This window comes from Musca autumnalis, unplaced genomic scaffold (assembly GCF_047663935.1).
Source record: "Musca autumnalis isolate F117 unplaced genomic scaffold, ASM4766393v1 scaffold_5, whole genome shotgun sequence".
In the NCBI taxonomy this organism is placed as follows: Eukaryota; Metazoa; Arthropoda; class Insecta; order Diptera; family Muscidae; genus Musca; species Musca autumnalis.
In genome coordinates, this window is record NW_027412088.1 from 17,204,235 (window position 1) to 17,227,706 (window position 23,472).

At 35.2% G+C, this 23,472-nt stretch overlaps 1 protein-coding gene across 1 annotated transcript in view; it reads right to left on the reverse strand.

Moving 5' to 3' along the window:
• Positions 1-23,061, reverse strand: part of SLO2 (slowpoke 2) — a 616,259-nt gene extending 593,198 nt beyond the window's left edge. The window contains exon 1 of the mRNA XM_073991382.1: positions 21,950-23,061. Within this exon, the coding sequence (XP_073847483.1) occupies positions 21,950-22,212 (263 nt within the window). The 5' untranslated portion in view covers positions 22,213-23,061. The remainder of the gene's footprint in view (positions 1-21,949) is intronic.
• Between the last annotated feature and the right edge of the window lie 411 nt (positions 23,062-23,472).

Below are 23,472 nucleotides of genomic sequence, written 5' to 3' on the forward strand. Positions count from 1 at the left end.
AACGTTGTCTTTTTATCCACCTAAGTTTTTTCCCCTTTCCGACCCCTAAATATTATCCGACCATCACCAAAATCAATAGGCTTCTTCCCCTCCGGGACCCCCATCAACATCCAAAATTTCGTGACGATCCGATCAAAATTGCGACCTGTAGCGTGATTACAAGGTTTAGATGGACAGACGGACAGACGGACGGACTGACGGACGGACACACATAGCCAGATCGACTCAGCTAGTCGAGACATTCATTTTGGTATATATAAGTATGGGTCTACGACCATTATTTCGATGCGTTACAAACTTTTTGGCCAAAACCAACTTATAATACCCTCCCCACATAGTGGTGTAGGGTATAAAAACGAAAGAAAAGAAAATCAAACCCCTCTAAAGTTGACGAACCCCGCAAACGTTTTAAGGACCATGATCTGCGAATCTGCACCTGGAATGTTCGCACTCTTTATAGAGAAGGTGCAGTTTACGCATTGGCAGATGTACTTGAAAAGTACAAGGCCGACATTATTGCCATACTGGAAATACAATGGAACGGGAAAGGCGTCACAATTTAATTAAAAGCAAAATTTTTCAACATCAGCTTTATTTGCGCTCATGCTACCACTGAAGACAAGGACGAACAGACCAAAGATATATTTTACGAGCGCTTAGAAGAAACGTATGACCCGTGCCCTGCCCATGACATTAAAATTATACTAGGCGATTTTAATGCCAAAATTGGAAAGGAGAATATCTTTGGCCCAACAGTCGGGAAATTCAGTCTCCACAGTGAAACATCTGACAATGGTATGAGGCTGATAGACTTTGCAGCTGCAAGAAACATGGTAGTTAGCAGTACCAGATTTAAGCATCTCGATATTCATAAGGGCACCTTGCTGTCGCCAGATCAAAGAACATGAAATCAAATTGATCACGTTGTAATAGAAGGAAGACATCCATCAAGCGTACGATCGTTCCGAGGTACAAACGTAGACTCGGACCACTACCTTGTTGCAGCAAAGGAACTTACCAGATTAAACGTAGCAAACAAAGTGCGAACAGACACAACACGGAAGTTGGACATCGGTAAGCTGCAATCACAACAGATAGCCACAGCCTATTCCACTCAACTGGCCCAACTACTTAGTTAAAGCACTCCTCGTCCCGATAACATTTCAGGAAAATGGCAAAACATTGCCCACTACATGCAAGCAGCCGTAAAATCAGTACCTGGATACCGGAGACCTCCATCAAGGAATCCATGGTATGACCAGGAGTGTCGTGCTGCTACCGAAGAGAAAAATGCGGCATATAGGGTTACTTTACAATCAGTAGCAACGCGTAGCGCACGAGAGAGGTATCGGGAGAAAAGTAGAGAGGAGAAATGTCTTTTCCGAAGGAAAAAGAGAGAGATGGAAAAGCGGGAGTATGAACAAATCGAGATGTACAGGAGACAGAATGAAGTCCGAAAATTCTTCCAAAGAGTGAAACATAAAACTGATGGCTTTGGAACTGGCACATCCTCCTGTAGAGACCAGCAAGGCAATCTGGTAACTGATACAGATAGTGTGCTAAGTAGTGTTGTACAATCTAGTTCATTTAAATGATCTAGTTCAATAGTTCAGCTCTTTTAACTGAACTAGTTCAGTAATCTAGTTCATAGTTCAATATCCAGTTCAAATATTCGGATCCACTACCTTGATCCAAAACATAAACAAACATATCACATTACGAAGGAATCACATAACACAGACGACGGCGTCACTTTATGCATTTGTGAACGACATGTTGAACTAGATTGTGAATCGTTCGTTCGTTGATCGTTCTTCTTTGATCTTTCGGTTGGCGCTCAGTGAACTATTGAACTATAATGAACCATATTGACTGATCTAGTTCATACGCTCTTTTCGATGAATCGTTCAATTGAACTAGTTCGTTCATGAACTATACAACTCTAGTGCTAAGGATATGGAAAGAGCATTTTTACAAACATTTGGTATCCAATAGTCGCGAAGTCGACGAACATACCACAGATCCAATGTATACCACCCGGCCAAGATGAGGTAAAGACAGCAATAAACCGGTTGAAGAATAATAAGGCAGCAGGAGCCGATGGCCTACCAACCGAGCTGTTTAAAACCGGAGGCGACACGCTGATAAGGAGTATGCATCAGCTAGTTAGCTCCATCTGGCAGGAAGAACGCGTACCCGACGATTGGAACCTGTCCCGTCCATAAGAAAGGAGATAAGACTTTATGTCGCAACTATAGTGGCATAAGTCTTCTCCCTATCGCCTACAAGATAGTGTCAGGGATATTGTGCGAACGACTAAAGCCCATGGTCAACGAAATAATTGGACCATACCAATGCGGCTTTAGACCTAGCAAGTCCACCATTGACCAGATACAGCGATTGCGTTGGCTAGGCCAAGAAGAAATTAAAGGGGAATTTTCTTCGTATTTGTGCAAGGACTTTTTGAAGATTTTTTTTACAGAGATTTTTTTCAGGATTTATACAAAGACCCAAACAGGAAATTTTGTGGGAATTTTAAACGAAATTTTATAAAATCCCAAAGTGGATTTTTGTAAGATTTTTACAAACATCCTTACGAAGATTTTCTAAGCATCATTACTAGTGGTCAATAATGGATTTTTTACACATTTTTATATGAACTTAAACTCGAATTTTCTTTGAATTGTTGCAAGGATTTGTTGGGGATTTGTACTAAGACCAAAACGTTGATTTTTTGAGGATTGTTTAGGGATACAAACGTGAATTTTTGTATAATTTTAAGACTATTACAAGGATTTGTATTTTGTAAGGATTTTACAAGAACCCTAACATACATTTTCTTAGGATCTTTACTAGAACCCAATCGTGGATTCTTTACTATTTTTAAAGTCGAATTTTTTGATGATTTAAATAAGGACCCAAACAAGTGTTGTAACTGGGATTTTTTTTTTGGGGATTTTTACGATTACTAAAACGTGAATTTTTGAAGATTTTTATGGAGAATTTGTACAAGAATTTGTTTGAAGATTTTTATAGGGACTCACACGTGGATTTGTACAAGGATTTTATGTACACCCACACGAAGATCTTACAAGGATTTGTATTTGTAGGATTTTCACAAGGATTTTTTGAGGATTTTTATAAGTACTCAAGTGATGATATTTTTGGATTTTATAAGGATTTTAAGAGAATTCTTAAAAGGACCGAAACGTGGATTTTTGTAGAATTTGTTGCAAGGATTTTTTGGGAATTTTTATGAGGACTCAAACGAGGATTTTTGGATTTTTTAATTTTACAGGGAGCCAAACGTGGATTTTTTGTAGGGTTTAACAACGACCCACACGAGGATTTTCGTAGGATTTGTACAAAGACCCATGTGAGAATTTTTATAAAGATCCAAACGTAGATTTTTGCAGGATTTTGATAAGGATTCAAACGTGGATTTTTGATGGATTTAAGGATATAAGGACTCAAACGTAGACTTTTGTGGGATTTTTATAAGGCATCAAACGTGGATTTTTGTATGATTTATTGAAGATTTTTAAGGACCCAAAGGTAGATTTTTTGAAGACTTTTATAAGGACGATTTTGGTAGGAGTTTTTGCAACATTTTTACAAATATCCAAACGAGGATTTTTTTAGGATTTTATAAGGATTCAAATGAGGATTTTTTATTATTTTTTAGGATTTTTGTCAGGACTTAAACATTAATGATTGTAGGATTTCTACAAGGTCTTAAAAGTGATTATTGTAGGATTTAGTGAGGATTTTTTAAGCATCCAACAGAAGATTATTTTTGAGGATTTTTATTAGGACTCAACCGTGGATTTTAGTAGAATTTTTACAAAGATCCAAGCGAAGACTTTTGTAGGATATTTATAAGGATTCAAACGTAGATTTCAGAATTTTTGAAAGGACTCAAACGTGGACTAATTTAAGATTTTTATAAGGACTATTATAGGATTTGCTGAGAATTTTTATAAGGACCCAAAGGTAGTTTTTTTGAGGACATTTATAAGGACCCAAACGTGAATTTTTGTAGGATTTTTACAGAGATCCAAGCGAAGATTTCTGTAGGATTTTTATAAGGATTTGAACGTTGATTTCTTTAGGACTTTTGTAAGGACTCAAACGTGGACTGTTGCAGGGTTTCTATAAAGACTCAAAACGTGCATTATTGTAGGATTTTCTGAGGACTTTTATAAGGACCCAAGGGTAGATATTTTTGAGAACCTGTATAAGGGACAAACCGTGGATATTTGTAGAATTTTTACAAAGATCTAAACGAGGATAGATTTTTGTAGGAATTTTGTAAGGACTGAAACATGGACTATTGTAAGATTTTTATAAGGACTCAAATGTAGATTGTTGTAGGATTTTCCGAGGATTTTTATAAGGACCCAATGGTAGATTTTTAGAGACCATTTATTAAAACCCACTCGTAGATTTTTGTAGGATTTTTATAGGGATTCAAACGTGGATTTTTTATTTAGTTTTGTAGGATTCTTGTAAGGACCCATACATGGACAATTGTAGGATTTTTATAAGGACTCAAAAGTGGATTATTGTAGTATTTAGTGAGGATTTTTTAAGGAATCAAAGGTAATTTTTTTGGTTGACTTCGTTAGGACCCAATCGTGGATTTTTGTAGGATTTTGACAAAGATCCAAACGTTAATTTTTTTAGAATTTTTACAAAAATCCAAAAAAAGATTTTTGTAGGATTTTTATAAGGATTCTAACGTGGATTATTCAATTTTGAAAGGACTCAAACGTCGGATATTTTAGGATTTGCTGAGGATTTTATAAGGACCCAATGGTAGTTTTTTGAGGACATTTATAAGGACCCAAACGTGAATTTTCGCAAGATGTTTGCAAAGACCCAAACGTGAATTATTGTAAAATTTTTAAAAAGATTCAAACGAAGATTTTTTTAGGATTTTTATAAGGATTCAAAGGTGGATTTTTGTAAGGACTCAAACGTGGATTATTGTAGGATTTTTATAAGGACTCAAAACGTGGATCATTGTAGTATATCTATAAGGACTCAAAACGTGGATTATTGTAGGATTTTCTGAGGACTTTTATAACGACCCAAAGGTAGATCTTTTTGGGGACCTTTAAAAGGGAAAAACCGTGGATTTTTGTCGAATTTTTACAAAGATCCAAACGACGATTTTTTTAGGATTCCTATATGGATTCAAATGTGGATTTTTGGAAGATTTTTGTAAGGACTGAAACATGGACTATTGTAGGATTTTTATAAGGACTCAAATGTAGATTATTGTAGGATTTTCCGAGGATTTTTATAAGGACCAATGATCGATTTTTAGAGAGCTTTTACAAAAACCCCCGTCGATTTTTGTAGGGTTTTTACAATGATCCAAACGAGGATGTTTGTAGAATTTTTATATGGATTCAAACGTGGACTTTTTATTTATTTTTGTAGGATTGTAAGAACTCACGATTGTAAAATTTTAGTGATGACTTTTTTAAGGATCCAAAGGCAAATTTTGTTTCTGGACTTTTATTAGGACCCAACCGTGGTTTTTTCTAGGATTTGAACAAAGACCCAAACGTGAATTTTTGTAGAATTTTTACAAAGATCCAAACGAAGATTTTGCTAGGAATTTTAAAGGGATTCAAACATGGATTATTATAGGATTTTTAAAAAGCCAGAAACGTAGATTATTGTAGGATTTTTTGGGCATTTTTATAAGGACCCAAAAGTAGACTTTTAGAGGACTATTATAAGGATCCAACCGTGAATTTTTGTAGGATTTTTACAAAGACTCAAACGTGAATTATTGTAAAATTTTTACAAAGATCTAAGCGAGGATTTTGGTAGGATTTTTATAAGGATTAAAAAGTGACTTTTTTAGTATTTGTGTAAGGACTACAACTTAACTATTGTCGTATTTGTGTAAGGTCTCCAACATGGAATATTCTAGGATTTTCTGAGGATTTTTATAAGCAACCAAAGGTAGATTTTTGACGACATATATAAGGACCCCATCTTGGATTTTTGTAGGACTTTTACATAGACCCAAGCGTGTTTGTAGGATTTTTATTCACACGTAAATTCTTTTAAATGTATTTCTGTAGGATTTCTATAAGGACCCAACCGTGGATTTTTGTAGGATTGTCTGAGGAGTTTTATAAGAACCCAACTGTGGAGTTTTGTAGGATTTTTACAAAGACCCAAACGTGGATATTTGTTGAAATTTTAGCAAGGCTCAAACTTTAATTTTTGTATGATGTTCACAAGGACCAAAAATTGGCCTTTTGTAGGATTTGTACAAGGACCCAAACGTGGATTTTTGCAGAATTTTTACAAGGACTAAAACGTGCAATTTTGTAAGATTTTTATAAGAACCCAAACTTTTATTTGTACAAAGGACCCAAACGTAGATTTTACCAAATTTAGACTTTTTTTAAGATTTTCACAAGAATTTTTGGGAAGTTTTACAAGGACACAAATGTTGATTTGTAAAATTTTTACAAGGACTAAAACGTGCAATTTTGTATAATTTTTATAAGAACCCAAACTTTTATTTTTACAAGAATTTAAATGTGAATTTTAGTAGGATTTTTAAAAGGACCCAAAAGGGTTTTTTATTTTCCCACGGACATACGCGTGGATTGTTGTTGTATATTTACAAAGACACAAACGTGGATTTTTGCAGAATTTTTACTATGACCCAAAAGTGGATTTTTTGTAAAAATTGTACAAGGACCCAAACGTGATTTTTTGCGGAATTTTTAAACGGATTTTTTCGGTTCTACAAGGACTCAAACGTGGACTCCAGCTAGGATTTTTGTAGAATTTTTAAAGGATAGTTGTAGAATTTCTACAAGGAAATAAATGGATTTTTGTTAAATTTGTACATATGTAGACACAAAAGTGTATTTCTATTTTGTAGGATTTTTTCAAGGTTTTGTTTCTTGCACCCAAACTTGGATTTTTCTAGATTTTTTTCAAGGACCCAAAAATACTCCTTTTAGGATTTGTACAAGAGCCAAAAGTGGATTTTTAGGAACAAACACAAAAACCGTTCCAGAAATTTTAAATCGACTCTACCATGTTCGTCTGTCGCGGAAGGAGTAGCAGATTTGGTCTAAATTTTGCACGTCTTAATATCTCTTAATATCTTTGGGGGGGCCACCGTGGTGCAATGGTTAGCACGTCCACCTTGCACTCAGAAGGTCTGCAGTTCGAATCCTAGGCCAAGCAACATCAAATTTTCAACTGTGGCAAAATTCCCCCTCAGTAATGCTGGCGACATTTCCTGAGTATTTATGCCACGAAAAACTTCTCTACAAGTGGTGTCGTAAGACACGCCGTTCGGACTCGGCAATAAAAAGTAGGTCCCATATCATTGAGCCAATATGAATCGGCGTGCACTCATTGATATGAGAGAAGTCTCCCTTGTCGCATCTGGGATGTTTGTGGAACAATTATTATTATATCTCTCACAAATATAAAGAAAATTCGGAAGTTCGGTTTCTCCCCCCATAAAAGTTAAACAAATTTTGATAACGTGTAGTTCGTCAATCGTATTGTAATTTATACCGAAGGTAGGCATTGTCCTTTGGGGTTTTTATTAATTTGTTATAATTTATTCGTGGGCAATTTCATATTTCCTATAATAAGGACCACTCAACTAAGAGACAGAAAACAACAATTGAATGCCAGTTTCGGTAGAAACTTTGCAAAAAAAATATTTCTTTTAAATTTCCATCAAGTTCTAAATAGGAACATTCCTTCAGTACCGCCCTACCCAAAGGCAAAATTTTCTATTTAGATAACTTTAAGGGCTGTTATAAAATTTTTATCGAAGTTAGCTCTTACCGTCAAAAGGAGACTGCCATTGCTTCGACCTTTGCTCTCCGTAATATTTCTGCCATGCATAAATAAAGGTCATGAATGGTCTATATCAGCTCAAATTTTTCTGCTTAGTGCAGTTGATTGGCTTTTCGAGGGTGGTTTTGAAGTGTCACAGAAGGAATTCCTTCTTGCACTGATTACGGCGATATATTTTTATGTGATAAAAGCTCAAAAACAAGGAACGAAGTTCCGTTCAATCTATGGAGAGTTATATTTGAATGGCTGTGGGTTAAGAACTTTTAAACGTCATTTAGTATTCTTGTGTATTTCTTGTCAAGAAATGTCGCTGATGGGTATTTTTATACACGTTGAAAATATGATGTTGTCTGGCTTGAGAATCGAACCAATGCATTCAGGGTGAAAGGCGGATGTACTTACGGTGGCACTCTTGTCAGGGGTTTCTATCCCTGAAAAGTTCACATGGCTCATACCCGTTCATATGGCATTGAAATAAGCAAGAACCTCACCATACTATTTTAAGTGATCTTTTCACTGAACTTTCAAAATAACACACTCTTTAACACAATCAGCTTTTATGTCTTTTAGTTCTTCAGTCCTACATTTGATTTTACGACCTAATACCATTGTGATTATTCGTGTATTTATCAGCATCAAGCTATTTTCCATGTTCTCGCAAAAATATCGTTGCATTACACTTTCCTGTTAGGGGTTTAATGGCTGAGGGCGTCTTTAGTTTGCTTTAATCTTTTGGTGAAAAAAAACCAACACCCCTACATATATCCTCATTTCCAACTATTTTATTATGATGCAATTTTTTCTTCAACATCATTCATTTTTCCAACAGCACACATGCAAATATAGACTCCCCCATCATTGCTCCCATTGAAAATGAAGAATAAAATCAGAAGAAAGAAACAAAACAAGCAAACATCTCGAGAACACTTTAAGTCGGTCAAGGACAATCTTCACATTCCCTACAGCGGAAAATACACTCATTTTCCTCTTGAGGGTTGTGTGCGAGAGAAAGATTCATTTGCCGGAGGAAAGAATTGCGCCAAGAAGAAGATGCGGTTAACCTTTCACATATGGGGATTGTGTGAAAGGGATTTGCAAATGCAAAGCTGTTAATTGCAAACTTGTTGATGTTGTGATGGCGTCGATGTCGTTGGTGGCGGAAAGGATTAGAGTAATAATCCACTAAAGTCAAGGAAATGGTATAAACGACAATAACGAAATGTTATTGTGTTGTAAAATTAAGAAAAATGTTTAAAAAATAATAACAAATTCTTTATTTAATAATATCTTTAATATTTCCTCCCGCCCTAGACAAACGGAAACAATGTTACTCCATCTCTTAGAAAATGATTCTTGGTGTTTGCTATTGAGGTTTCTATTGCTGATTGCTACAATGGAAAAAGATGAAACCCTTCTTTACATTTGTAAACAACAAATATCAGTTTAGAACAAATTGTTACACCATGAGCACACACATACATACTCACTCACACAACACATCCTTGTGTATCCTTTAAATGTTATTCTAAGAACCCCATGTTACATCCTTTTCGTGATACGGATACCATAACGATTTCCTAGACTTGTATTTACCAAGAAATTTATTAATCCAAATTATATTTGTTATTGTTACAGTTTACAGCATGGGGAAGAAGATAACAAAAATATGAAACGACTGCTCCGACTAAAGAGTATTGAATGTTTTCTTGTGATAGAATTTAAACTACAACAATTCAAAGGGGAATATGAGCAGCAGACGCTTAAGATGGGATGTGATTGTTTTCCACCTAACAAACAAAATGTAAAATAAAAGTCAAATTGATTAGAAAACAGGTAAGAAAGTATCAGTCAGCTGTGCAGCAACTAAACCAAACCAAACCCAATAATTATGCCGTGTCCAAAATATGTTGAATTTGTATAACAAGTTTGCTTTAAAATCTGTAGATACCGTAATGTGGGGCCTATATTTGGTAAAGCCATTGACAAATACCAACATTTTTAGTAACCAAACTTCTTCATAAAGGACTCGAAGTATGAAATTATGTTAAACTAATTTTTAATTAATATGTCGTTGGAATCGAGCTTAATGATCAGTAATGCAGATTAAAAAGGAAAACCGACGATTCGAACCCACACACCCACCACTATGTGACATGAAATGTTTCGCCTTTGGTAAAGGCTCCTCAGACATATCGGATGTGGAACGGCTTTGATGTCCTCGAAATTTTCATCTTTCAAATGTATTTTGTTTTGTTTTTACAACAACAATGGGGATTTTTCTATTTAGTTGTGCTTTCATGACAAACGCATAGCGCTGCCTTTGAAAGTAATGAGTTTGGCTCTGAACGCTAACACGCCGTGACAACACTTTTTTTCCTGTGTTTTTTAAGGATGTGGGTTCAAACCCCAGCCTGGCTCAGCTGATTTTATTTTTATTTGAAAATGTTGCCTTTTTATGCGACGATCATTTTTATACCCTCCACCATAGTATGGAGGGTATATTAAGTTTGTCATTCCATTTGTAACACATCGGACTAATCATTTGCGACCCTATAAAGTATATATATTCTTGATCAGGATAAAATTCTAAGACGATCTAGCCATGTCCGTCTGTCCGTCCGTCCGTCCGTCTGTCCGTCCGTCTGTCCGTCTGTTGTAATCACTCTAGCGTCCGCAATAATTGAGATAGAGTGCTGAAATTTTGCACCCGAGGCTATTTTTTCCATAGGCAGGTCAAGTTCGAAGATGGGCTATATCGGTCCACTCTTTGGCATAGCCCCCATATAAAGGTACCTCCGGATTTGAGGAATTTTGACGTTATTCGCCACATTTGCGGACCGAATTAGGTAAATTTGGCACTTAGGGTTCCTAGTGATCAACAAATTTATATCCAAAGGATATGGGCATAGGCCCATGTTTTGGTATAGTCCCCATAAAACGGTACCTCCCGGTTTTCGGTATTTTGAGAATTATAGCCACAATTTGTAACCGAACTATCTGCAATTTGACATTTTAGGTTCTCAGTGGTCATGAAACATCTGCACAAAACATCGTCAACATAGGTGCATGTTTTGGTATTGCCCCCTTATAACCGTACCTCCCGATTTTCGGTATTTTGAGCATTTTAGTTACAATTTTTAACCGAACCAGCTGTAATATGACATTTTAGGTTCTCAGTGGTCATGAAACATCGTCAACATAGGTCCATGGTTTGGTATAGCACCCATATAACGGTACCTCCCGATTTTCGGTATTTTGAGAATTATAGCCACAATTTGAACCGAACTATCTGCAATTTGACATTTTAGGTTCTCAGTGGTCATGAAACATCTGCACAAAACATCGTCAACCTAGGTGCATGTTTTGGTATGGCCCCCTTATAACCGTACCTCCCGATTTTCGGTATTTTGAGCATTTTAGTTACAATTTTTAACCGAACTAGCTGTAATATGACATTTTAGGTTCTCAGTGGTCATGAAACATCGTCAACATAGGTCCATGGTTTGGTATAGCACCCATATAACGGTACCTCCCGATTTTCGGTACAAAACATCTGCACAAAACATCGTCAACATAGGTGCATGTTTTGGTATGGCCCCCTTATAACCGTACCTCCCGATTTTCGGTATTTTGAGCATTTTAGTTACAATTTTTAACCAAACTAGCTGTAATATGACATTTTAGGTTCTCAGTGGTCATGAAACATCGTCAACATAGGTCCATGGTTTGGTATAGCACCCATGTAACGGTACCTCCCGATTTTCGGTATTTTGAGAATTATAGCCACAATTTGTAACCGAACTATCTGCAATTTGACATTTTAGGTTCTCAGTGGTCATGAAACATCTGCACAAAACATCGTCAATATAGGTGCATGTTTTGGTATGGCCCCCTTATAACCGTACCTCCCGATTTTCGGTATTTTGAGAATTTTAGCTAAAATTTTTAACCGAACTAGCTGTAATTTGCCATTTGAGGTTCTCAGTGGTCATGAAACATCTCCACCAAACATCTTCAACATAGGTCCATGTTTTGGTATAGCCGCCATATAACGGAACCTCCCGATTTTCGCTATTTTGAGAATTTTAGCTATAGTTTTTAACCGAAATAGCTGTAATTTGACATTTGAAGTTCTTAGTGGTCGTAAAACATTTCCAACGAAACATCGCCAACATAGGTCCATGTTTTGGTATAGCCCCCATATAACGGTACCTCCCGATTTTCGGTATTTTGAGAATTTTAGCTGCAATTTTTAACCGAACTAGCTGTAATGATCGGTATTTTGAGAATTTTAGCTACAATTTTGTCTATTCAAAAATAATCGTCAATAAACATATATCCATGTTTTGGTATATCCCCCCATATAACTGTACCTCCCGATTTTCGGGAATTTTCAGTGGTCACAAAATTTCTTCACTAAAATTCGTCAACGTGGGTCCATTTTTGATGGTCTACATTGTTTTGATGAAACTACCCTCAATTTGACCCTTGAAGTTCCCTGCAGCTATAAAACTTTTCCGCAAAAAAACATTAAAGATAGGTTGACTCTTTGATATAGCCCCGTAGGTGGTAACTTTCACCTAGCTGAACACATTTTTTAGATTAGAATAGGTAACACTGTGCAACAAAATAAAGGTGAAAGTCTGGGGCACGTAAAATTCCTATTGGGGAAGAAAGGCCTTGTTGAGTATATTATGAACCCCGAAGGACAGATCCGCGTGAGACGAACTTCCGCGTTATGGCGTGATGAAATTTTTGTTAGAGACCCTGTGGGCCATCAGGAATTAGCGTTATATCTTTGTTCACTGTTGCTTAAGTGCTCTACAAAAGCAACAAACAAAGATATAATGCTAATTTATAATGGCTTACAGGGTCTTTTGCAAAAACTTCATCACGCCATAACGCGGAAATTCGAGTCACGGCGCATCTGTCCTTCGGGGTTTTTCATATACACACACCAAGGGCTTTCATCTCCAAAAGGAATTATCTCTGCCCCAACATTTGTGTCCACAGTGTAATTTAAGCAATAGTGGGAGGCAGTAGGAGTCTATCCATTGTCGAAAAGTTGTTCCACCTAAAATTGTGAAAGGACCCTAATTATTCCATTTTAATTAAGACTATTTTATGGTGGAGGGTATAAAATGTTCGACCCGGCCGAACTTAGCGACTTTTTAGTTGTTAGTATTAAGTTTTAATTAATTTCTCGTTGAAAACGAGCTTAATGATCAATAATGCAGGTGAAAAGGTTTGAAAGAAATTTTTGAAAAAGTTTGAGAGTTATCTTGCGCAATAGCCATTTTAGTATGTGCAGGCAGGGTTTTGGAGCTTTTGGGCCATTATCTCAGGAAGTATTGAATTACTCCGGAAAAATTGTACCGCTGTAAATGAGGTAGCAAGGACAACCTACTGAAAAAAAGAATCAAAACGATGCAAGAGGAGCTCTTAAACTTCACTTTTTCCGAAATAATTGTGGGAGGTACACGAAGAAGTGGACCGATTTAGTCCATATTATAACCAGATACAAATAATACGATGTGTAAAGTCTGTAGCAGTCAGAAACTTCCTGCGGGAATTATCTTGCGGATTTGCTATTTGTTTTGGTTGGTATTTCATGGAGCTTTTAGTCTAATATCTCAAGAAGTGTGGACTTGCGTAAGAAAAAAATTGCACCGTTGTAAAGGGAGCCGCAAGGACAACCTGCTGAAAAAAAATCAACCCGATCCGAGAGGTGCTCTTAAAATTCACTTTAGCGCCGAGAATTTTTGCGACAAAACTTAAAATTGTGTATGAAAATGATATTTTTTAGACTTTTTAAGCATTTTTTAATAAATAACTTTTTTCTCTAAAACGCATAGTTTTCCCGCAATCGCGCCTTTTTTAAAAGTGCCAGAAACTTTGGAGGGTGTAGGTTCATTCTCATTTGCCAATCCCTTGGTTTTTGATTTAGAAAATACTCCTACTACATTCCTAACAAATCCCTGGCTTTATACAAAACTAACATTTATGATTAAACTTAAAAAAAATTTCGCATATTTAAATTTTCATCAAAAGTCGAAAATTACAAAAAAGTCGATTTTGTTGAATAGCTTGTGCTTTAGGCCAATTGCGTGGAAATCTATAGGTCAAATAAAGCTTTATAAGCGTGAAATGACAGTTAACAGACAATACTATAACAAAATGCGGAAAACTTCACAAAAATATTCGAACAAACCAGAGTATTACGTAAATTTTTGCAACCATTTTTTGTGGCGTTTAAACGACCAGTGGCTTTATGTGGGTTAAAGTTCACTTTTTTCGAATTTTGTATGGAAGGTACCCGAAGGTGTGGACCGATATAGTCCATATCCCAACCTGATACATGTCTCATGCTCCCTGCGAGAATTATCTTCCGTATTTGCCATTTTGGTTGGTGACGTCAGGGATTCTTGGAGCTTTTATGCCATTATCTCAGGTAGTATGAACTTGCACAAGAAAAAAATTATACCGTCATAAAGGAAGCCGCAAGGACAACCTACTGAAAAAATTCAAATATATCCAAGAGGAGCACTTAAAATGCACTTTATCCAAATTTTGTGTGGGAGGAGGAGTGGACCGATATAGTCCATATTCCAAACCGATATATATCTGGAAGGAAAAATATATAGAGCAAAGCTTGGACTAAATCAATTAATTGCTCGCTTCGAGAGTTATCGTTCACACCATTTTACAGGAAAATTTTGAACTTTTGTGGGGGACTTACCGGAAGGAGATGACCGATATGGCCCACCTTCTAACTTAAAGTAAGTTTGGACAAATATTACCATACCCAAAATTTGGTTCGAATCGGTTGATCCGTTCGAGAGTTATCGTGCGCTCCAGCAAGACAGACAGGTATTGCTAAATCGACTCCAAATTGTCTGAAACTCATTTCGTTCAAACATACTTGGTGTCCAAAACCTTTATTTCTATGAGGCACATTTTTGGTCGTATCAAAGTGTATATGAGGAAAAATCAAAATTTTTTAGTTTTCCATAAAAAAATTTAAGCTACATGAAAGATTTTTGGTACATAGATTGGGAAAAAATTCCCATTCTCAAATTTGTTCGAGATACTAATTAAACTGAATCCTTCACAAAGTTTGTGTGGGAAGTATTCGAAGGAGTGGACCTATATAGTCTATATTCGAACCTGATCAACGTCCGGCAGAGGTATTACGATACGAAAAGTATGGACCAAATCGATTACTGCCTTCAAGACTTACAGTTTTCCGAACATTTTCAAACTTTTATGGGGGAGGTACATGAAGGAATGGACCGATATGATCTATCTGCGAACTGAAACTAATTTTGGACAAAATATTATGAAAGCCAAATTTTAGACCGAATCGGCTAATTCGTTTAAGAGTTATCGTGTGGATTTTTAAAGCTATTTTCTCAGGAAGTATGGACTTGCCCCTGATAAAACTTGTACCATGGTAAAGGGACAGCGAATACAAATTATTACAATAATAACCAAATCGGTTCGAGATCAGGTCCTAAACTGAACTTGTACGAGATTTTGTGTGGGAGGTACAGAAGGAGTAGACGGATAAAGTCCATATTGCAATCTCATCTATGTCTGGTAGAAATGTCACGATGTGCAAAGTACGGCTACTCGCTTCTCGTGCGCACAATTTTTCCGAACATTTGTGGGGGAGGTATCTGAAGGAGTAGACCGATATGGTTCATGTTCGAACTTAAACAAAGTTTGGATAAAAAAATACTAACGCCAAATTTTGCACCAAAACGGTTCATCCCCTCGAGAGTTATCGTGTGCACCAACTACCCAGACGGACGGACATTACTAAATCAACTCCAAATTGTCTGAAACGCATTTCGTTCAAACTTGCTTCGGGTCTAAAACCATTATTTTGTTGAGGTGCATTTTGCCCGTACGAAAGTGTATATACCCTCGTTAAAAGCACACCTTGATCGACTTTCTAATAACACTGTACAACAAAATTGAACTTTTCTTAAAATTACAAAAAACCCCTCACAGATTATGAAAGAGGACCGAAAAAAGAAGACACGTGTATCGGCGTTTTGACAGTTTACGTCGGGAAGTAACCTGAATAGGCGTGGCAAGTTCCGCCCATTTCTACAGGTTTTGAAATATTCGACAATTAGATATTATACGTTACACAATTAGAAATTATAGGTAGAAATGAAGTTGCTGCCATCATTATAGTATTTAGGACCATGCCAAAATCGTGGATGTTAGGACTCGTATGTCAGATATATATTCACTGGACTATAGCCGTAGACTATCCCCGCATTTTCACATACAATATTAGGAACCTATGACTTATCCTCACGCAGAGAAAAAAATATGATTGATCCAACAATATTCGAAGAGCAAAATATGTATTGTAAAGATATTGTTAAATTCCAAATGTAGTATTGTGATTCCAACAATTGGGTTTTGTTAAATCAAAAAATTGTTTTTGTCAACTGGACAATAGTTCTCTCTTTTCTTCGACAATTTTTTCTCTTCTCTCGCTATTCGATGCCGTGTTGAAAAAAAACAATTATGGTGAGTTTTGTATGACATGATGCCTTTATCTTTGTTTTTGTGTGTATGTATACCAACAATGAGACTCTTGTTTTTATTTGTTTCTGTTTTGTTTCATTCTTCTATCTTCATTGTGCTTTGAGGTTTGGTGTTATACCGGAGTTTGTTATGGTGTTTAATTATTCCTTATGTTGTGGTGGGTGCTTGTGGCTTTTTGTTTGTCTTTATTGTCAGCCAATTAATCAAACCATGTATTGTGTTCATCAATGATTGCAATATTATAAGCGACATTTATATCCAAGTTTTGCGAAAAGTGTATATGAGAAGTATATACACTCAAATCAAAAATTTCTGGGCTGGTTTTCTCGGTTGACAATACTTTTTGTAAACAAAATTAGATTATGATAGTTCCTACAGTCGGTATTGTTAACGATTTTTACAATATTGCGGAAATTCGAAAGTTGTTTTTGTTTTCTATGTTCGGAACAAAAGATAGTATTTTTGAATTTGGATTACAATGTTTAAACAAAACAAATACATTTTTGGAACCAAAACAGATATTTTTGTTCCAACAAAAGAGAAAAATATCTTTTCTTTGCGTGCTGATGACGTTATTTTAGTTAATAGTACTAAAATACGTAATTTTTCAAAGTCAGATGTGGGTTATCAATATTTTCCCTATATATATTCACCATAGATATTTCAAAAACAGTTTGGATCGAGTACACATAATTTTGTGACCGCAGATAACGAAAATGTGAAAATCTCCTAAAATAAATCACTTTTTGGGGATTGTGTCAAAAGAAGAAATTTTCCAAATCAAATTTCATTATGAGTCTCTGAACAAAAGAAATTTGTAGCTTTAACATTTAACATTTAGGACCATATTTTACAGGGTCCTAAATGTTAAATGTTAAAGCTACAAATTTCTTTTGTTCAGAGACTCATAATGAAATTTGATTTGGAAAATTTCTTCTTTTGACACAATCCCCAAAAAGTGAATTATTTTAGGAGATTTTGAATCAGCATGGAATAAATTTTAATTAAGAGCCTAAAGGTTTAACAAATAATTTCTACCTATAATATCTAATTTTGTAACGTAATTTTCTTAACAAAGTATTTTACTTCGATATATCTAGTTTGTTCTGGGACTTATAGTGAAATTTTGGGTATAATATTTCTTCATTTAACAACTTTCGCCTAAAACTAAATTTTATGTTACTTTCATGCATCAACCTGAAAAAAGAACAAAACAAATTTATTCAAAAAATATTTGGGTGTTTTGTTGGCAAATTTTATGTACATATATATTTTCTTGATTATATTGTAAATAGATACACTGCCGCTCACTTGAATAGAACCCCCCTGCAAAATTTTCTTCAACCTCCATTTTATTCCGAATTATACAAGATATGAAGTTTTAACCTTTTATTATATTTTGCTTCATGTGTTTGGAGTAAACTTAGTCATTCATTTGCATTCAAATCCAATTTATATAAAAATTATACGAGAAAAACAAAATAAAGTCAAAAATTGGAATAAAAAATTTGGCTCATTTGAATAGAACCCCCCATTAAAACTTGCGAATACAGAAAGATTGTATTAGAATATCGATGCATATTTACTCTATATTGAAAATGAAATACTGTCAGTACTATTCAGTAAAAGGATATCCCTCGTGATTAAGGATACACCCGTATATCCTGCTTTGGTAAGGATTCTTTAAATAATCAGGTATAATGCCTTACAAAGCTTGCTTTTTTCTGTCAACAAGTTTATTTTTGGAAGCGTACTGTCTCCTAGAGTCGTATATTTTACGCATAAGTCATTCCCATACATTTTAGAGAATATTTACCACTGTAGAATACGACGGCCCTTCCAGGATATCCACATTTGTTTTCAAAAATTTAAGTTTTGATTACCCGAAGCGTACAAAGTTTATAAAATCGTGATGAAATTGCCACTCCGGATATCCTAAAATGTTCCTCAATACTGGAAATGCCTGCTTTAGAACTCCTTTGTAAATTGTCGTGCGCATTTAGGGTGAAAGAAATTAACGCCCAAGTCCTTCATAATTATTAAGAACTCTCCTCATTAAGTAAACAATTGCATAACTCTATAACTATTATTTTCGCGTCTATTGAATGGAAGACCATCTTCTAAATTGTTTCTGTAGCGATGAATGTGTTTTTATTGTGCTGGAACGCATTACTAATTATCAAGGACTTGGGCGTCAATTTAGTTCACCCTAAATGCGCACGACAACCTCTAAAGGAGTTCTAAAACAGACATTTCAAGTATTGAGAAACATTTTCGGATATCCCTAGTGGCAATTTCATCACGGTTTTATAAACTTTTGAACACTTCGAGTCATGAAAACTTAAAGATTTGACTAGAAATGCGGATATCCTGGAGGGGCCACCATATTCTACAGTGGTAAATATTCTCTAAACTGTATGGGAATGACGTATGCGTAAAATATACGACTCTAGGAGACAGTACGCTTCCAAAAATAAACTTGTTGACAGAAAAAAGCAAGCTTTGTAAGGCATTATACCTGATTATTTAAAGAATCCTTACCAAAGCAGGATATGCGGGTGTATCCTTAAACAGGAGGGATATCCTTTTACTGAATAGTACTGAAAGTACATCGTTTTCAATATAGAGTAAATATGCATCGATATTCTAATACAATCTTTCTGTATTCGCAAGTTTTAAAGGGGGGTTCTATTCAAATGAGCCAAATTTTTTACTCCAATTTTTGACTTTATTTTGTTTTTCTTGTATAATTTTTATATAAATTGGATTTGAATGCAAATGAATGACTAAGTTTACTCCAAAAACACGAAGCAATATTTAATAAAAGTTAAAAACTTTATATCTTGTATAATTCGGAAAAAAATGGAGGTTGAATAAAATTTTGCAGGGGGGTTCTATTCAAGTGAGCGGCAGTGTATTTCATTTATTTGGCGACTTATATTAAAATTTGATGGAGAATTTTTTTCTCTTTGACTTTTTCTTTCTAGAATGAAGTTTTGTGGGAAAAACGTAATAAACTCAGATAAAGTACAACATTAACCCTAAAACGTGGTTTTACTTTTGGCAGATTCCTGACGTTTAGGTACGATTTAGAGCTTTGGTGTATTCGGGGACCTATAGTAATATTTTATGACAAATAATTTTGTAAAATATTTTGATTTGATACGATCTCATTTTAAAGGAGTTTTTAAACTTTTTTGAAAAAATGGACCAAAGAGACCCCTTTAGTGAGTCGCATGAGGGTTAACTTTTTCATAATAAGATACCCCGCATTGTTGTCACTAATATTGCCAATGACACTTTATACCAAGGATTCCAAGGAATCTGATGTCGAATATTTCAAAACCTGTAGAAATGGGCGGAACTTGCCACGCCTATTTAGGTTACTTCTCGACGTAAACTTTCAAAACGCCGGTACACGTGTCTTCTTTTTTTCGGTCCTCTTTCATAATCTGGCCGAATTATGTTGTAATTATTTTTTGTGTTGTACAGTGTAATTGTATTTTTTTTGTTGAAACATATTACATATTACATACATGTTTACATGTTTTTAAAAAAGCGTTTTGCGGTGTCCACGTAAGCTCGAAAATGGTTAGACCGAACATCATATATTTTTGTGGGCTTATTATGTAGCTAATAATCTTGTCTTTAAACGAGGGAACTTTAAAAATATTAGTTTTTTTTTTAAATTGTGGATTGTGAATGTCAATATTTCAAGGCTTAAGCAAAAAATTGGGCAAAAATGTCCTCCATGGCAGACCACTTTTCGATAAGCCCTCAAAAATACACATATGATGATCGCTACAGCCGTTTTTGAACTATACATTTATTTTTACCTTACAACGCTCATATCATAAAATTGTTTTTCCAATCGGCTTCAACATTTTATTACATATCAAACTTACCCAATAAGGAATTCTTCGATTTTTCGAAAGTGTCAAGTGGGGGTAGCCCCTTAACCTCACTATGGTTGGGCGGTATACATACATTCGATTCCATCATCTCGGACTGGTAATGTACCTCGTCAATATCGCTACCCATTAGAGTGGGGCGATTTGAACACCACCACGGGCGCCTGGATTTTCTGATTCTTGGGATTGTACTGAGCAAAAAAGTCCACTAGACCATATGTCTACGGTGAAAATCGAGCACCTGGATTTTGACTTGAGGTTTTTTTTCAAGGTTTTATGGATATTTTGGCATATATGTAACAGCCAAACCACTGAGATTTTCGATCCAACACAAAGGCAAAAATTGTAGCCAAGACAATAATTAAGAACTCTTTAGTACAAAGCAAAGGCATTGGAACGCTCTTTCAGGCAGTTATGGCCCCGAGAATGTGCACATTTTTCGGAAAATATCGATAAATTACACTGTGCTACAAAATTTGACTCAAAGTCAGTGGGTGTAAATTTCCTTTTGGAGATGAAAGACCTTGGTGAGTGTACTAAGAACGCAAAAGGAAATTTTCAGGATAGGTCAAGTTTCTGAGATATGGTTTGGCCAAAATATCCTTGAAAAAAATGTCAAGTCAGTACAATTCCAAGAATCAGAAACTCCAGGCGACCACTATCACTTTTTTCCTTCCATACAAATCGCCCCGGCCTACTACCCATAGCTTGGAAAAGTGTTCCTCATCTCAATTCTGCCCACGAAAGTGACCCTCACACCCAATCTAGCCCTACACGTTCTCCAGATATAACATTTTTAGTACAATTCTAGTAAAAATTTCCAAAATCCAGCCCTATAACCTCCCGACGTTCTAAAAGTGATGTACATACTATATTTCAAGATTCTGGTTTCAACCGTTTTGCCTGGGCATTTATATGTCAGTCAATCGCACATCACTAAGCTATTATATATACATACATATATCTACATATATAGAGAAATTATACCAATTTAACATATATTTATGATATAATAATGCATATAATAAATATATTATACAAATCGAAAACACATCATCAAATATAAAATATATCTACATATGACGTTACAAACAATAGAAATAGCTATATCTGCGGTAATTAAATTAGTTTTTTATTGCCTATTTGTGATTTCAATAAAAAGAAACATAGCCGACTATTTGTTTTTATGAATGATTTATACGTCCAATATGCAACATATAGACAACACAGTGGAAACCCGCTTGGCTAAAATAAGTTATTATATTTTTAAATAAATATATCATAATGTGCACCAATGGGAGACTTTACTGTAAACAGACCCACACGCACATTCTATTTCAAAATAAATAAAAAAACTATTCTCTGAAAAATTTTGCTATAAATTTTTAATGCCAAATAAAAATGTGTTTAGTTTAGTGGAAACCACTAAAAACCATCAAACAAAAACCATATGGAAAATACTATAATGCCAAAACAAAACGTTTTCTTATTTTCCATCTTCCAAAGTTTTGTTTTATTATTGAACTCATATTTCACATTTTGAATAATACGAGTACAACAATAACAATTATTGAACTCCGGCATCAACATTTATTTTCATGGCTTACCTTTCATCCAAACGCATACTGCTGCGACTTATGTCACTCCATGCCGACATGGAGCGGGGACGTTGGAAAAATAACTTCGAACTGCGTCTAGGCTGGGGCGGTAATTGCTGTGGTGGATAGCCAGCCGAATCATTGAGATCTTCATTAAAGTTGACATTGCGGGCACGGGCACTAGACGATGCCACCGAGGGCATCGAATAGCTGGTATGATTATCATCGGACATTCCAAGGGCTGTGTAGCTGACTTGAAAATTCTGGGTCATGGCGCGTTACAAATCGCGTTAGGTGGATCAAACCTTTTTGTGTCGGTTAAATTTGTTTTATTTTATTTATTTTATTTTTTTTTTTTTTTTGTTATTGATTTTTTTTTTCAATTCTTGCACAATTCTTATTTGGTATTTAATATTTTTTAAATAATTTTTTATTTAATTCTTTTTAATATTTTAATTTTTGCTTCAACCACTTTGCTCTACTTTGCTTGACATTCACTTACGTACGTCCACATTGCTGGCCGCCAACTAAAACATTGTAATTTATTAAATGCCGAGACTTTCATAATTTCGGAAAACTCAAAAGCCATCAAGTGCGGATGACCAGCGCCTCATATTTTCTTTTCATGCTGATTCAGTTGGCTTTTATGTTGTTGTTGCTGTTGTTTTTCTTGTTGTTTATTAATTCACATGTGTGTTTTTGCTTTTCGTTGTATATTTTCGTTGTTGTTGTTTCTATTATTCTTGTGGGAATTTCTTGTTGCGTTTTTTTTTTTTTGGTTAAATGCTTTTTGGAGATAAAGTATTTCGGCAATTTGTTTGGCCTATTATTAGATGATTATTTAACATTAGAACAAAGGACACAATACCGAACAAAACACAAAACAGAATATAATGAATGGATAACTTTCAAAACAAGCAAACAAACAAATAAACAATTAAAACAAATGGCCAAATCTAGCAAATGTTACGTTTCTTTATTAGCCGGCAGGTTTACCCGGGCGCTTTTGTATATCCGTTTTTCTTTTTTTCGTTTATTTTTCTCGTTTATGACTAGGCCAAATCACTCTTCCAAGATGCCCCAGATGCTGCTGTTGCTTGACGTTTCATTGTCAACTAAACAAATTAAACCAAAAAACCAGTAGCAGAGCATCTAAATTGTGAACTAAAAGTACAACAACCAGACGCACACACAAATATAGTAAATTACGTGTGAGTAAATATGTTTTTTTATTCGCAATCGTCCATAGCATTTCATTTTCATTACTTTTTCTTTTTTCCCACCCAAGTCAATTTTAGTCATGTGCATCTATTTGATGAAGAAAATTTCTTGTTGTGTTTCTCCTCGCCATCCAATTTGTTTTTCATTAACTCTGGGCACCGACACACACACACAAACATCCAAAGCATCTAAATATTTGTTTATTCTAATGTGTACTATTATTTGTACACACAACAAATATATGAGTTGTAATACAATACTGAATGAATGTAAAAGTCCAGTTCTGATTTTCATCATTATCATCCTCATCA